Source organism: Glossina fuscipes, unplaced genomic scaffold, assembly GCF_014805625.2.
Source record: "Glossina fuscipes isolate IAEA_lab_2018 unplaced genomic scaffold, Yale_Gfus_2 0, whole genome shotgun sequence".
Classification (NCBI taxonomy): Eukaryota; Metazoa; Arthropoda; class Insecta; order Diptera; family Glossinidae; genus Glossina; species Glossina fuscipes.
This window is the reverse complement of record NW_023998414.1, coordinates 13,690,913-13,709,193: the sequence shown is the minus strand read 5'-3', so window position 1 is coordinate 13,709,193 and position 18,281 is coordinate 13,690,913. Positions and strand designations below refer to the sequence as shown.

General features: G+C 31.8%; 1 protein-coding gene across 8 annotated transcripts in view; it reads right to left on the bottom strand.

Moving 5' to 3' along the window:
• Window positions 1-9,902: 9,902 nt before the first annotated feature.
• LOC119641871 (probable serine/threonine-protein kinase DDB_G0282963) overlaps window positions 9,903-18,281 on the bottom strand; it is a 154,936-nt gene continuing 146,557 nt past the window's right edge. For 3 of the 8 annotated variants that reach the window (XM_038040756.1, XM_038040760.1, XM_038040770.1), the window contains 7 exons: window positions 17,249-17,794; window positions 16,183-17,187; window positions 13,907-14,037; window positions 11,389-11,394; window positions 10,444-11,211; window positions 10,199-10,339; window positions 10,049-10,120 (listed from right to left, as the gene is read on the bottom strand). In XM_038040756.1, coding sequence (XP_037896684.1) covers window positions 10,049-10,120; window positions 10,199-10,339; window positions 10,444-11,211; window positions 11,389-11,394; window positions 13,907-14,037; window positions 16,183-17,187; window positions 17,249-17,794 — 2,669 coding nt within the window. Of the gene's footprint in view, window positions 10,121-10,198; window positions 10,340-10,443; window positions 11,212-11,388; window positions 11,395-13,906; window positions 14,038-16,182; window positions 17,188-17,248; window positions 17,795-18,281 lie in introns of all 8 variants that reach the window. The other 5 variants (XM_038040774.1, XM_038040786.1, XM_038040802.1 and 2 more) reach the window with 5 other exon arrangements.

The window sequence follows — 18,281 nt, the reverse complement described above, 5'->3', positions numbered from 1 at the left end:
ATATTTAATTGGTGTAGAGTTATACGTGGTTTTGTAACAACGAGCAAAAGAGACTTTACGATTATTAATATTCATATAATCACGGACGATATGACTTGGATTTATGGGGAAGAAGTGTAAAAGAAGTGATGCAACTCGGAAACAACCATGAATGACACATGAATCGAATATTGTGCAATAAAAATGTAAACTAAAATCGGAAAAACTACACCAAAGATGCGTAAAAATCCAGACGATGTGGACAGTTTCTTTCGTTTATAGGAGTGTTACGTGTTACGAATTTCTTCCGACACGTAAAACTGTTAAAAAGGAGTATTATTTGAGTGTAATAATGATACCGAGTTTTGGAAGAATAAATAAAGTTGTTTCACTTTATAGACAAATGCACATTATTGCTTGATCAAAGCAATATATGAAGAGCTGCTCCAAGTTCTTTATTCAACCTAATATAATTTATATACCTAATAGTAATAGCTCAGCTTATTCTATGAATTTATGATTACCATCATGTTTTGCCACAAATGCCACACGCTATATAAATCTGCTCGCTTATATTCTCTGCAATTTTTATCGCTAATTTACTATATATGTGCGTACAATCTAAATTCGTGCATGTATTTTTGGAAAAGATATTAGCAATAGTTTTCACAAGAGTGTTGTAGTAAGTGTTTTTTTGGTATGGTTACCTCATAAGATCTGAGAATCATGAGTGGACTTATTTCCAAGTAACTTTTTAATTAGTTTCCCCTGGCCGTAGGCTAATTTTTTTAGTATTGCACCTCTACCAACTGAGCGCTCACTATAGCTATTACGATAGAATCAAAGAGCAAACGCTAGCGCACTTGAAATTTGAACCCGTGAACATTGACTTGGTAGCCGAGTATAGTCTTATTCACTCGGCTACTCATGCACGGATAATTGTTAGAAAGTGAACTCTTTGAATTGAATTCTACGCGTATAGGATTCTGGTTTCGGAAAGGCGCATGTGCATGCGAATTAAATATTACACGATTTTTGTGTTTTTTTTTTTTTTTTAAATTGATAGTTTATTTATTTATTAATTTATTATCATAATACATTACGTAATTTTTCATTTGGTTTTGCTTTAAGATTTACGTTAAATATAGTTTTTCTTTTTTTCTGTTTTTATTATTATTAATATTTTTTGTTGCCCATGCTACGAGTGCATAGCTTACCATAATATTTGTTTAATTATATATTGTTGTTGTTGTTGTTGTTGGTTTTATTATTTATAAATATTCTTTAATCTCGTTTTAATATTTCTAAATGAATTCCAAGCGATTTAATGAGATTCTTAATAATTTCATACACTTTTAGTAAAATTTTATGCATTTTTTTTTTTTTTAATTACTTCACGTCTTAAACATGATTTAATTAAATATTTCCTTTTGTTTTTTACAGTATTTTTTTTTTTTTTGCCCTTAACATCAAATATATATTAATAGTTGTAATGTGTATTATCGTGAAGAACGAGGCTAAGTAATGGGATTAGGATGGAGGATTTTCTGTTAAGGAGGAAATAAGTATATAACCGATATACATAAACTTAACTTTAGTTTGATTAAATGATTAGCTTAACTGCTGCGTCTTGTGTGCCTTTTAGCAAATGAAAGATCTCTAGGTGTGTGTGTGTGTGTGTGTGTGTGTGTATGTTTGTGTGTATGTTTGTATTTATTTGTGTGTTTATGTGTATGTATGTATGTATTTTTGTGTGTGATAATGTTTGTGTATGTTGGTATGTGGGTGGGTGGGTATGTGTGTGATTTTGTGTGCAGACAAATACAAGAAGTACTACATAGGAATTTCTTAGTATTTAACTATTCATAGATATAATTACATACATCAACAATTATATGAGGTTTAGTTATACATTTTACATAACTTTTTCCTGGAGGTCTTTGGTTTAAAGTGGATCTGTGCTAACTGTCTTCGGCTGCGTTTACTTTTTCTATCGGGTTTATATAATTTCTTTTTTTTTTTTTTGGTTGTTTTTCTTTTTGGTTTTATTTTTCTGCTTATTATGTTATTATATTTCTTTCGTATTTGCTTCTAAGACACACTAGTTAAAGGCAAAGGCCAAAAATAATTTATTATTAATTTTTTATTTGATTTTTTTTCTCTTTCTTGCAATACATTCTTTATTCCACTTTAAATTTTTTGTATATATGGTTTCCTTACCTTCTGACTAAATAAATATTTTGGTTTTCTATGCATGTTTTTGCTTTAGTTTAGTTACTTTTTTTTTTTTCTTTATTATTGTTTTTTTATTTGTATTTTAGGGTTTTCACTAGAGAAGCGCATGTTTTTTATGTCGAACTATTCAAAAGCGTTTGTGTATGTAAACGTAGGGTGCAAAATAATAAAAAAAAATATATATATATATAAAATATTATATTAAGAAATTTTTCGATCAACATTTCTACGTTAACAATCAATTTAAGATGAAAGCAATCAAAATAGTTAGCATGCGGCTATTGGTAAATCACCTAAAGCCTCTTATAGCCTTATAATCTGGATTATCATTAATTAGTGTTAAGGCAATATCCAAACGCTTTATCGAGATTAGAAGATTGCTTGTTTCACTAAAGCCAAAGTTATTCACTATTCACATGCAAAAGTTGTAGTCTTCTCGCAAATGGTCCTGCATCCACATTATTGTTATATAATTTTATTACGTTTTTTTTTTACTATGAATCCCCCTATGCATATGGAGGGATAGGATGTGAGTCATAGCTTGGGAGGTATATGCCCAATTAGTAACTAGTTCTAGTGCTAGTTCGATCACCCGAACCACGTATTTTAACTCAATAGTCACACTTCTTATCTACTAAATTATACGCATATATGGCGAGAAAGTTGCATCCGACTTAGGATGAATCATAGATACCCATCTAATATATAAGCAAGTGCGTAGAACGATTCTCGTTACTCGGTACTTTGGTCAGATTTTTGTCAAGCATTTATTTTGACATTTCATGTTTGACAATCGACAAAGCATAAAGTCATTGCAGGGAAACTTGTAAGGCAAACTGCGGCTTATAGTTCACTTTCCCACTATCACATTTCATTGGTATGCTTTCATCATTCATCGATTCGCAGTTGGGTTCTTCTAAATGAATATTCATTGCAGAAAAACTTTTAAGTTAACTTTTGCAATGATTCGAGCAGCCATCCTTCAAATCTTTCATTGTGTCAATGAAGAAGAAGAAGAAGAAGAAATTACCATAAGTTAACATAAAATCGCAGTTAGAGCCTTTTTAGGGCAAGACGCTGACTCAACACAAATGGAACTGTAATTTTTTCCTCACAAGTGACACCAAGCTAGAATGAGACCTCGTTGACCCAGAGGCCATAAATATAAACAGAAGTAATCCGCCTCTTTTCTCATTTTGAACTCTACTACAATTATTACATTAGGGTAAGTTACTTGTGTATTCGAAACGGGCTAAGTAGTAAACAGATCTCACATCAATATCAAATATGGTTATAAAAGCTAAAGAGCGCTGAAAACAGTACTCAGAACTCAATGCAAAATTCTGGTTGTGAACAAATTCTTGCGTTATATTGCGCGTCGAGTAATATGAAGGGAGAGAGATAATTCACCTATCTCACCTTCACAGTATTATACGCACGCCTCAATATAAAGTTTGCACATCAAAACTATTGAACTTTCCCGGTGAATAACTTTTGTTATCAGCGGACGAAGTTTTCCCAATTTTGGATATGTTAGCAAATCAATTATTTCAGAAGCGATGATGATAATATATTTTAATCAATATCTGAAAACACTTGCAGCTTAATGGTAATGGTATTGTGAAAGTCGTTTCTGTTCACTCTCGCAAGGCTCGCATTGTTTTAACAAAAAATTTAGTGAAATCTGGAGACGTATCAGTGATCATTTAAAATTTATCGATACTTGGACATAAAATAATTTCTTCTTGTGCACAAACTCTCAGGTGAGAGCTTCGACGATAGAAGGACGAATAGGGTCAAATCGATCTGGTAAATTTAGATGGAACTTATAAGATCTCTGATCTTGCAACTTCCCTAATGGGAGAAACTTTTCAATCATTTTTTGCAACATTCTATCAACTTATTTTCGATCGCCCCGAGAATCTTAATTGTATTTGCACGTGCATCATACTTGTTCGCCAAACCAACTTTTTTATTTAAAGAAAACAACTCGTTGGACTTCTTTGGTAATTCTTAAGATCAATTGGGCAATGTTTGGTGTAAAAAAAAAAATTAATGCTTTCCTTAATGTGATGGATATCTTGTCACGCATAACTCTATATATATATATATATATTTAAAAGTTTGATAATCTTTAGCATTTTGCAGATTTTAATAACTAAAAAAAAAAATTATAGTAGGCCTCGACGCGCCATTAAATACCCAACGTAATCTTATATGTAAATCGTTAATATATAACGACTTTCCTAAAAAAAGAAGGCGTTACATGGGAAGTGCTGGGAAAAAGTGATCTAAAACGCAACATTATCAATAGCGTTCGTCATTGGGTTGAACTTAAAAGCACCTGAACACACCTCAGACGAATAAACAAACAAGCTTAGATCGGTATAAGAGAGAGTGTGCCTATCTCAAGTGCTTTAGGGTCAAATTTACCGCCACAAATGGTGCAGAGTATAATGACAGTAAGATAAAGAAAGCAAAGAAGGAATATATATATATATATATATATATATATATATATATATATATCCATTGGAAGACCATTGGGTTTTGTTAAGCATATGTCATGTCGTATGTGCTTCTCCGTGTAATTGAAATAAATCAAAAAAAAAATTTTGATTTCTATTTGTGCTGGCGTTCTGCAGTCTTTGATGAAGCGCTCTAAAGTTGCTTAAGATAGGCAAATTTTGGTCAAAGAAAATCGCTTGATTCTGCCTTTCAGGCTGTGCTAAGGCCGTAGATTATCTAGAAGAGGAAGAGAATTTTGTCGAAAGAGGTAAAAGCTGAAAAGAGATGACTCGCTTAAAATATTATATATTTAACAATCGTGAACGGCTGTTGACAAACGGTGACTTCACTTCACATGATTTTTTCACTTTCTTCACTTCAATTCACTTTTGAATAACTTCTTATAACTTATAACTTACTACACGAGTAAATAATAATAGTAATGAAAGTAGTACCTAGAAGGACGTGTTATATCTAATTTTGTTTGCCCGTCTGTCTGTCTTGTGTTCTTTCATTCAACCTATAGCTCACAGTTTTTGATATTAAGTACACCTACGGGTTTTGGCCCAAGGACGAACACTATTGAAAATGATTCGAATTGGATCACTTTTTCGAGAACAACTTACTTGAATAACTGTATTAAGGTAGGTGATGTAGGTTATACAATGGCGTGTCCAATCACACTATGATGATTTTTTCGTTGAAAAAAGAATCGAGAAAGGTAAGTGTGTATTCTATTATAACACGATCTTCGCTTAGAGTGCTTAGCGAGAAAATGTCAAATAAGGTATTGTTGCAATCGTGTCTGGATTTTTCATTTGGGAGCCTTGTTCCTGGCAGCGGCATCCCTTTTGAAAAATTACAATCTTCAAGAGGCCTCCAAACAATTTCACACTGATTATTTTAGATTTTTGTATATTCTCTGTACTCTATATATATTAGAGGGTAGATAGTTATAAATCAGCGATAAATTTACCATCTAGTCTTGCTAATAAGTGTATAAAAAGTGGAATTAAAATGAATGCAAAAAAAATTTATGTATGAAAACTATTTTAGCATGAAAAAAACAAAATAAAAGAAGAGAAAAAAAAAAATTCAGATTAAAAAAATTGAACTTTTCATTTCAAAACCATCGTGTATTATCTATCTATTTATAATAGATATAAAAAAAATTATTTAATATAACTTAATGCATACATATAGGCGTTTAAGTTTTAAGAGCAATGTTAAAGGCTTAAATGATTGATTGATTGATGATGGATTCATGCCAGTATAGAAAATTTAAGTTAGACAAGTTATTTATAACGGTAGTATAAGAATAATATAATTAAAGTTTGTGTGTTTGTGTGTTTGTTTACCTGATAGATGAAAGCGTTTTTCAAAAGCGTTTTTTTTTTTTTTTTTTTTTTTTTTAAATTTTTGTTTTTAAATAGTCTAATTTTAATATTTTAACTTAAACTAAAACTTTTTTTAGATGGTTTTCGTTTTTTTTTTGTTTTTTGTTTTTTATTTTCATTTGTTATTTATTTATTTAATTTTTTTGATTTAAATATACTTTGATTTAAAGATTGTGTCTCCAAGATTATAAAGGTTTCGTTTTATCAAGTATTTTGTTTAAGAGAGAACTTCAAGTTTAGATAGTAATTAATTGAATATAAATTTCTATGGATGTGAGGACCGAAAATTGCAAACATTGATATAAATCAATTAAATACATTTTTATACCCACCGATATCCGATAACTATAAGGAAGTTGAACGAATACTATGAATGCAAGTTACAATGATGATCATTGATAATCTCCACGCAAAAAAGTTAAGAATTCCACCTAACATATAATATATACATAAATATATATAAACATATGTATATCCGCAAATGTGGATGTGCATGTGAATGCATATACACGTATATATATATATATATATATATATATATAGTTATATACAAGTACTGATGTATGTTGCGAAATGTCTTGGGACATATTTTACCCATCGAGCTGTTACTGGAATAGTGGTTAGATATATTCATCATGGGAATCGATATCAAAAGAATGTGGTAACAATGATGCGAAAATCGCTTCAAAGTACACTACCTGTTGCCTATATCCAAATGATGTTCAATGGTACAAACTTCAAAAGAGCAATTTTTGTGGCTCCGCAATGATTTATGCGAAAGGTCGCTTGAGTGGAAACAATAGTTAGCATTAGGACGAAATTTATCTAAGCATGTCCGTCTGTTCGTTTGACCGTCTGTCTGCCTGAGCAACTGTGTAATATTTGAGATATCGCTTAAAAATTTGCAAAAGAATTTGGACTTGAACTTTTCGAAGGACACGCCTACAACGATCTCATGCCTATGCGACAAAAACTTTTATTTCGAAAATACAAAAAAATCAGCTGCGCCCACTGCATATTATAGGGTATGAAAATTTAGTTCTTTTCCTTTTTTTGTCTCTTTTAGGATAATTGTGATGGGCAAAAAAGGTTCGATCATGTCGAAGGAATCTTCAAGCATTTCATTTATATATAAACATTGTTAATCAATATCAAATTTTGAATCGATGAAAGTATGTCCGTCTGTCCGTTTGTCCGTCCGTATAAAGTCTGTTATGAACATTCTCCTGGTCGCAGAACTGATCTTATCGACTTCTAAATTGGGAAAAACCTTGAAGGTTCTTGTATGCAGGATAGTATTAAGAATAGGCGAAGGACATGCCTACAATATGACGTAAACTGAAGAAACTTCTGCTTTTGAAAAGGAAAAAATAAAATATGGTTTACAGCAAATAACCTATACAAATTTGAATTTATATTCGATGGGCGACGGTATAGTAACTGTACACAAATGGAACGATTTCGCCTTGCCTACCCCATATTATAGTGTATCAAAATTTCATTTTTTTGCCCGAACCTCTATAACGTCTCGAAGCAAGCTTCGGAAACTCTATATAGTAAATACGATTTTGACCAATGTCAAATTCGGATTGCATATAAGCGTGTCCGTCTGTCCATCTGTCCAACTATTTTAGCATATGTGGTAAACATTCTCTCATTCGTAATAGTGAAGAAGGTATGGTCTAGAAATTTGCAAAACAATCTGAAAATGGCTTAAACTGGTTAGAGGGCACACCCGCAATGCAACAAAAACTGAGGACACATAAAATTTCCATGTTTATGGCGTGTTACTCATCAACTGCCATAGATGTGAGATATAAATTTTCACTTTTGTGCTATAAAAGTAGAAAGTACCAGCAACGCCCATCCAATATTACAAAGTACGAAAATTGATTTTTTTTCTTTACCTTTTGTTTTTCAAGTCTTTCTTAGGATAACGGTGATGGGTATAAAAGATTCGATCACAATTGAATATAGTTAGTATTCTTACTTGTTATACTTTAATAAGTGAATTGAAATGTTGCATATTATCCGTAGAAAATGAATGAAATTTATCTATTTCATGTGTTAGATATAGTTTTAGATGATGGATCTGTCGATTCGAATTTAGACAAATATAACTTTCTTGTCCGTTTATTGTTATTTTAATAATAGAAGCAAATTCTTTTCATTTTTCTAAATTATACGTGTATAAGGATTAATGTGTGTGTGTGTGTGTGTGTGTGTGTGTGTGTGTGTATGTTTGTTTCTTTAACATAACATTAAATAGCTATGCAAGATTTCATTGTGTTTTTCTATACGTTTATATATTGTATATAAGTGTGTTTGTATATGTATCAAAACTATATATAAAATATACGTTGTAAATGATTTGGTTCTGGTAAAAGTGGGGGGCGGGATTCTTTTTACATGCGAATATATTTTTCCTTTAAGATGTATATATGTAATGAACTAAATGTTCAGATATTTAAATAAAAAAAAAAAAACTATTTTTACTTTACAGCAGGAATGTGTAACTTTTTGAAAACGGAAAATAAGAATTACGTACGGCTTGAACCGTACAATTTGCCATTCACCATCGTTATGATTATCACGCAAAAATGTACATATAAGCGACATAAGAATAACAGCTCACTATGTTTTATTAAGAGTTCATGAAGCTAAGCCATTTTCGCATAATTTTAGGTAAAGCATATTACAGCGTAACGGTTATGTTACTTTCAAGATTTTCTATATATTTTTTTAGAGGTAAATTAAAGCATTGCCATTCACTGGAACCGTCATCATTAGTGGATAGACAAGCGGTGATAATGATTGAAAGGGCCAAGAGGTGGGCGGCGAGATTTCTTCATATTGTAGTTTTTTTTTTTTTTTTGAAATTTTTTAAATCAGTTTTCGTCAAAGAAGAATTTGTAACTTGTTTCTCGTAAGTGTAATCAGTAGCAATCGATTAGGTTAGATTTAGGTGACCTTTCTTATTGGATTATTATAGCCTTGTGTGTTCGGACGGGTCAGATAGGTTGAACGTGAAACCCTAAAAGCTTAATTCATTAGTGCTGTACGCGATGATGGATATCAAATTTATTATCGGATTACAATTTTTAATGCTTTTCTTTTTATCTTTTATTTTATGATGTTTTTTTTTTTATTTTTTTTTTCAATTTAAAAAAAAAAAAAAAAAAAAACGTTTATTTGGTATGGTTTGTCTTCTTTATTGGCCGGCTAAAAATAATTTTGCACGTAAGTTATGCATTTTTGTTTTTTGTTTTATTTTTACTTTTTTTTTTGTTAATCATTAATTTGTTTTTATTTAAGTTTTCTCAAGGACGCTAATTATTCCGTTCAAAAGGTAATTAATTTAATTTCATCATCATTGTCATCATCATCGTTATCATAGCCATTATCGTTTTTGAAATTATGATAGTTTTCAAATTTTTGTTAATTAATTAATAATTTTTGTTTTTATTTTTTATTTTCTTTTCCTTTTTTTTTTTTTAAGTTTAAATGCAATAAATTGAGTAAATCAAGCGAGTGTCTGTAATTCTTTTTATATAATAGTGTATTCGAGTGAAAAAACTCTCTTCTCTTCGCCTCTAACTTTTCAATGTTTATTTTTGTTTTTCTGTTTTTCTGTTTTTTTTTTGACTAGTGAAACGTTTCAGTTGGATTGGTATTTAGATTTTACGAAATGGCCAAATGTGGACGTTAATTGTTCATGCTTCTTCATCGTAATTTACAAATTTCTTTCTTTCTTTCTTTTTTTTTTTTTTTTTTTTTTTTTTTTTGTTGTTATTTATAAATGATTACAAATTTGTTTTTTTGTTTTTTTTTGTTTTTAGTTTTTTTGGGTTTGTTACAGTGATTTACAGATTTATAGAATAGTGGGGACTTAACGCTACAAAAGTTATTTAGAACAAACTTGTTTGATTTTATATATAAATGGGATTCTCTTGACCGGTTAATAAGCGGAACATTGAAGTCGGCATTGTTTTCATTAAAATCTTAAATGAATAAATGAATTATTTTAGTTTTTTTTAGTAAAAATATTAATAGATAAGAAAAAAAATGCATTGACTCACTTCGCCAACAGATGTTGCCAATAGATTAACAATTTTTTCATGAGGAACAGCTACAACACTTTGATTGTTAATTTCGATAATACGATGACCCACTCTAACGCCACCCCTTTCCGCTATACCACCCCGCAGTAAGCTACAAATCTTTATAAGAAAAAAAAAAAAAAAAAGAAAAATCGCGTATTTAAGTTTTTGTTAATATTAACGGTTTTTTATATTTTAATTTTTGTTTATAAATTAATACATACCACTCCATTTTGTACGCTGAAACCTAATTGATATTTGGTTTCGGGGCGTTTGATTTTCACCTCGACCACTGGGGGACAGGGAACGACAGTAAATTTAACGACAGTCTGATTTTTTGTATTTTTAATGTAATTCTGACAGGTGGAGAGTGGTAAGCCCACTAAACTTAGGCCATTTATGGCTATTAATTGATCGCCAATGTTCAATTGGCCGCATCTTGCTGCTGCACCGGTAGACATTAGATTGGCTATAACTACGGTGGGTAACATTGAACCCCAACCGCTTTCCACTATAACTACGCCGAGAATTTCACCTTTAGCTTTTGGTACAACGACTTCTTTTTGTAATTCCTTTTTGGCAAATATTTCCAATTCATCGCCGAATATCTCTTGACTATTTAATACTTCTTGATAATCCATTTCCTTAACGAAACGATGATCTTCGATGCCGTTTGCTTTCAAGAATTCCATATAGGCTACCTGAAAGGCTTGGCCTATAGATTGCGCTATAAATTGGGCTTCGTCGCTTTCAAATACGTGGCATATCATTTTCGGTGTTCGATTCGGTTTAGGGGCATCATCGATATCTTGCGGTACAAAGCGGCGTCGCGCCATCAGAACAACCAAATCTCCAATATCAGCTATATAAGATATGGTACGTAAAGCATGATCCATCATTATTTCTTTAAGATCGGTATTCAAAACCATAATTTTCTCTGTAGATATAAATAGATCCACTTCAGTGCTAGGTTGTACATCACCATCAGGTGCCTAAAAGTGAGTTGATGCAATGCAAACATTAATTATTGCAATTTCAATGTAGATAAAGTAAAGCATAGTTTTCGGGTGTCAAATTAGAATAGATTTTAAAGCATATGTGACGGACGAAAACACAAAAAAAAAGAAATGAAAAAAACTGTGAAGATGAGATAACATTATTCAACTTACCAAAGCCTGTTTGGTTTTATTTGATTTTTTTTTTATTTTTTTTATTTTTATTTTTATTTTTTTTTTGTTATTGTTATTATATTATTATTATTATTATTATTATTAGTTTTATTTTTTGTTTTCATGTTTTGGGGAAGATAAAGTTGCAATTGTTCCCGATTTTATGCGATTGCAGGAGATTCACATAGAAAAAGTATAAGACACAGATTGAAAATTAATTTCATTTTAATTCCACTTCAGAGTTTTTAACAAAAGTAAAAGTAGTAGATAACTATATAAATGCCAAAAATCCCGAAAGGAAAAAAAAAAAAAAAAAAAAAAACATAACAAAGAAAATATAACTTTATAGGGGTTGTAAGTAATCGCTAAAAGAGGTGATCATCTATGATTTTGAGGAAATTTTTACTTTCTCTTCAAAAAAAAAAAAAAAAAAGAAGGATTTTCTATCGCAAATCATACCAAAGTTTTAAATTGCCGACTTCAAGTGGACTATATAGCTTGTACTCGATATTAGAATGCCAACATTGCGGCATTAATTTCTATAATTAAAGAAAATTACCAAAACAAGATGGATTATCCTGATACGAAACGCCTTTTCACCTTATTAAGCTGACTTGTTAGTTCTTTGAAATTTCTTAATATAACTGGAGATTCAAAAACGAATAGCTTCTTGGTACAATATTTCTGGCAATCATCGCAACGTAAGCTAATTGGCAATTATCATATGATGGGGAACGTTGCAGGAACTAAAAAAGGACTAAGCAAATGGTATCATAAATTCGAATAAAAGGTATCAGAGACGTTGATGAAATAACTGCAAAAAATGTAATGAGTTCAATTTGTATTTGCGCACTGAAGATTGATAATAATAGATTATGTAAAGTGTGAAGTCCGACCATACAGCTCGAAACAATTACGGATCAAGATGGATTAAGGTGCACGAATGGTAGCAAATTGTTTGGTTTGAAGCCACGTTCAAAGCAAATTAGAAATTATTGGGTTAATTTTTTTGTTCTGGAATTTCCGAAATTCTTCAGTGATGATAAAAGGCTATCGATCGGAATGGTATACAATGGGTTCAATAAACTTCATTTGCAAATATAAGGAAAATGAATTTGAGGCCCTACGCCACGAACTTACGTAATCAGCTGATACAAGCATTTCCCAGAATCATATATATATAATATTTACTCATAAATAACAAAATACAGTAATCCTCGCTATAACGTGATGCTCTTATAACGCGTTTTTACATACTACGCAATTTCAATCTCCCGTATAACACGGGCATTCCCCCGTATAACGCGCGGATTTATTTAGATCATATGCATAAGTTTTTTTTTGTTTGAAATGTTCTTAGTTTAGTTTGATTTTAATAAAACGTTATACGAGGTCGTAAAAACGAATTATACAGGAATACACCTATAACGCGGGGATATCTGTACTTAAGAATTTTTATAATAAATTATTGCGAAAGTTCTCTCGTATTTTACCAACTTTAGGTAATTTAAGTTGTTAGGCAAGAAATCAAGAGGATCGAATGCGTCATATGGGATTTTAGTGGTTAGCGAATCTCGGCAAAGTACATTTAAGACATTTCATTTTTGATGAATTCCACAAGGGAAGCATCGCAAAGATTGTTTGTATTGAAAATTTGGGAAGCAAAGCTGTAAAAATTCGGACCTGCCAAGCGCCTTTTTCTAAATTACATTTGAGCGATCGTCGATCTGGATGATAATAACATATTTCGGTCCATGACGCAGCGTAGAGCATTCTGACCACTTAGCAATTGTAAAAAAAGAGTTCGGCATCCAAGCAGCTTCGACTGCTAAGGAGGACATCAAAGAGCTTCAAAGTCAAATGTTTTATTTAAGTAATGATAGAATTTGCCCGCTTATCTAATATTTCGATTCATTCGTTATAAATTGTTATTGAATTTCTTTTAGGCAAAAGTTTGAAATAATTCGAACAGAACGTCATTACGTGAAGTTAATAAAACAAATCCCTCTGTCATAATCGACAGTCAGATAAATCTCGATTATTATATTCGTGTATATTATATATAAAGACATTTGGATAAAAATTTGTTCTAATTAAATTTGTTTTTGTTTAAATGAAAACATAGAAAGACCAAAATAAAAAGGATACTATAACAGTTGGCAGTTAGTTTTCGAATTTGAACCAAAAGAAATTTTGGAAATGCGCACAGGTAACCACCGCACAACACTGTGAATATATAGCTATTACTTTGAAATACATATGAAATGCTTTTCAAATTTGAATTTCTTTAAGACTTTCTTGATCATGATATTAACAAACTTTGCATTTCTTTTTAATTAATTTTCAATAAGAACGTGTTCGCTTCTTTTTGATAGGTTATGCTTGGGTTACTGGTACTTCAAAGCTAACAATGTGATGAATAACAATTGAAAAGAAATCATAACGGTCGGGGAGGTTTAAAAAAAAAAAAACCAAAAAAAAAAAAAAAACGCTTACATATTAATGACATGTAACGTACCTTAATTCTAGACACTGCTTCTTCAGCTTGCATCATTCGGGTAGACTTAGTCGGTTGACCTTCGCATACTAATTGCGTTGAACCCAAGTATTTAGCACGAAAGAGAACGCCCTCGATGAGCACTGCACCACCTATTGAAACCACATCGTCGTGAGGTTATGTTCAAAAAAAAAAAAAAAAAAAAATTGGACAAAACAGATATTTTAATAACAATTCATGCCTTTAAATCATGACGATAAATATGAAAACAACTACAAATAAAAATATTGAAACTAAATTTTTGATTTTTATTTGATATATAAATTTATATAGTAAAAAATTATATATATCTTACAAAGTAGAGATTGTATTGTAATTATTCGTAGACACATCAAGTTCGGATAAGCCGTACACAAAATTATGTATTGTGTGAACGTTTTTTTTTTTTTTTTTTTTTTTTTTTTTTTTTTTTTTTTTTTTTTTATTATTTTTTTTTTGTTATTTTTTTTATTATTATTATTAATTTTTTTGTTTTTTGTTTTTTTTTTTTTTTTGATTAAACGAAATGTGGAACGCATGCAAAATAAAATATAAAAAAAAAATTAAATACATTAATTAGCAATAATATTCAACACTGTAAGAAAACAAGAAATATAGCAAACTTGTAAACTGGATGAGCCATTCCAGCGTGGAGGGTTCGACCTAGCTTGGTCTAAAAATATAAATTTTCATTACAATGCACTTGCATTAAATTTATGAAAGAATTGTTAAAGTTTTCTAATCAATTCAATTCATGACATTATTTGATGATAAAACAGACAAATTAGATTTAGTGTACGATCGTAAAGTCGTACTTGTCAATGTATAGATTGTAGAATATCAAAATGGAGGAAAATGAAGGACGCGAATAAAAATTTTTATTATTTCGTTCGATTATTTGTATACATCTAAGCGTAAATTGATTGATATAATTATCCTTATGTCCGCCGTATTGTCATCATACGAACAAAATCGCAAATACAATAAGTAACAAATAAGACCAATATAGCCAGGCAAGGCCGACCATTAGATATCATACACCTGTTCGCTTAGTACAATTATCCACACCACACCACACCACACCAACAATTACATATTACATTATTATGCAAAGACATAATTTGCCTCAAAGGCTGCATGTTGGTGCATGTCCAAATTATTACATTAGCGTGATCCAAGTTTAGCAAATTGTATTCATTTCCTAAAAATTCTATTATATTTCAGTTTCTATCATAAAAAACTAGAAATTAAACTTTCTTCTCATTGCAACCCTTTAAAATATTAGGGTTTAAAAAGTAGACCTACGCGATCCGACTTCCCTACCTTTGTTTATTTATTTATTTTTTTTTTTGCTCCTAACCAGTTAGTTAAATTGAGGGAATATCATAAAAAATGGTATTAAACATTTTATTCAGTTTATTGCCTCTCACTAACCATTAATTCTTTTATCTCGTACTTGGAATGTTACTTACGCGCAGAATGCGTACTTGATCTTTTGAGTATATCTACTTAAAATGCTCAATTATTGTTACTCAGAAGGAAGTAGTGTCTCATGAAAATAGCTGAGAGGATAGCAGATGCCAGTTTAATGCTTCTAATGCTTCATGTTTTGCTACACGAGATCGAACCTCAATCATGCTGACAATGCCCGATATTATGACTTTTGGCATATTACAACCGTTTTCCATTTCAAGTTCATTGGTTTTTTTTTTTTTTTTTCACATAGACTACGACATAATCAAAACTTTTAAAAACCGCGTATTTCGCATATTCTGAGATAACCTACGCTATTGTAGTGTATTAAAATGAAGAAGTCACGGTTTTCGTTAGCACATTATAGCACCTATGATAAGACCTCTAGCGAAAAACTATGAAAACTCATTCAATTAGAGGCTTTCCTTTTTAAAGTTATCTATTGTCAGGTAAGATCAGTTTTTCTAACAAATATCTTTTCTTCAAAAGATCTCCGTCTTTTAATCATAACTTCTAACTGCTTGTCTATGAGGCGTAATTAGTTTTTACTTATATCGCTAGGTATGTTTATAAATCAGAAAAACATTAATCGCCGGATTAGCGAAATAACCCTGGAATGGCTGGTTGAAGAATTTGCTCCGGTCATCGATCTTCATATTTACACGCTTGCTATGCGCTACAACATAATAATATAATTGTTAACGAAAATCCATTTTACTAAAATTGGTTCTACGACGATTAATGACACTACGTATTCGGTCACGAAGATAAACCCAATAATTTACCTTCTTTATTCTTACTCTTTTTAACTTTTTTCTCGCCCGTAGTAACGTTAACGTTATTAACGGACGCAACACTATCGTTATTACTGGAGATAGCATTGCAAGCATTGCCGGTGCTATTATTGCCAGCACTAATGTTTGATGAACTATTGTTGCCGTTATTCGGTCCAGGACCAGAGCTGTCACAGTCCTTTTTCAAGCAATCAGAATTATCGGAATCGCCAGCAGCCGAACCCATCGTAACTACGCAGTCCTGTATGTCAATCGATTTAATGGGTGATTTATCGCTGTGTTCGGGCGAGGATATGGAACCACCAATATCAAGCAGTTTGTTGGATGAGTTTTTCGGTGGTATTGGCGGTGGGATTTCCGGAGTGGATGAAAGCAACGCATTATAACCGTTACGAGTTTTAGTGCTCGGCACTTGTTTCGGCGAAATTTTTGATAGCAATGATCGTGCAGGTTTTCTATCTACCCACGATTTGTTTTCTTCGTAATAGCTTTGATCGTCAAGGCGTTGGTGACCCAATAAACGATCTGTTTCCAGATCGGTGTCGACCTCATCCTCGTCAGTACTTAAATTTTTGGAATGATTTTCCGATGAGGATTCCAGTAGGGTCTTGCAAGTGTTAACTTCCAAATGACGCGACAACCATACGGGTGAATTAAGAAGGGGTGATGGCGAACGTTGAATATTACGCTCTGGTATAGGTGGTGGAGGTGGTGGTGGCTGTGGTGGTGGTTGTGGTGGTTGTGCAGAATTATTGCGTTTTTGACTTGATTGAGTAGGTGATGCATTCGCTTGCATGGCATTGTTATGAGTTGAAAGAGTAATTGAATTACTTTTGCTTGGGGAATTGCTATGGTTTATGTTGTTGCGTATTTCTCCTCTATAAGATGATGACTGCAAAGTTTCCGTGTCCGTGCTCATAACATTTGGTTTGCGATGTGGTGCTGGCGCTGGAGGCGGCGGAGTCATTTGAACCATATCATTACGTTGGAATACACCTAAATAAAAATAATAACAATTAGATCGATCCGTTCGTAAATCGCTTATGGAGGAACCTACTTATTGAGTATAAGGAATCCAAATCTGGATCGATATTTTTAAACACTTGATTTGTACTCATTCTGCTGGGACTCTGTGCGATAAATTCACGTTCCCTGCTCTCGCGTAATTCACGACTTTCCTGTTTACCTCGAGATGAATCCCTTGCCGTATCTTCTAGAACAATCGGACTATGGTTTCTATGGACTATATTTGGTGATAATGCGGTATGCTTTTCACCACCACCACCACCACCACCACCACCACCGCCACCACCACCGCCACCATCTGTTGTAGAAGTGGTTATATTATTCATACTGTTTATACTGTTATTAGTGGAGGCACGTTTCATGTCCATCAGAATTGAAATTCCACCGTTAACCGGTGTATGTTGTATAACAGAATTTTGTTGGCTAAGTAAGTGATTATTTTGATTATTGTTGTTATTCTCAGTATCAGAAGTATGGCCAGAGGAAAGGCCGTCCTCTAAAACCGGCATACTGGACGCGTAATATTTTGTGTAATTAGAACACGACGTTGAAACACCATTTAGTTCACCTGAGAGACCTAAATAGAGAAAAGTACAAAATTAAATGAAAATCATTTGGAAAAAAAAAACAACTTTTTTTTTATTCATTTCGAAAATCAAATGTCATGGCACTTAATTGATTATGTCATGAGCAGCAGCCAAGATGTTAGTATGATTTTGGTTATTAGCGTTCGTTTAAATTGAAAGTAACTTCGAAATGATTTTCCGTTACCTCTACGCAATTAATCAAAATTATACCCTAATCGTCCGTGATTGACAGACAAACAAACAAGCAAACGAACAAACAAACAAACAAATAGACATGTAGACCCAACAAACAAGCTGATAAGCAGACAGTAATTAAGCAAATTATTAGATTGACAGTGAACATGTGATCAATGTAAATGAGTGGAAACATATTGCACATACATACATACATACATACATACACACACACACACACACACACATATATATATATATATATATATATATATATATATATATATATATATCTATATATCA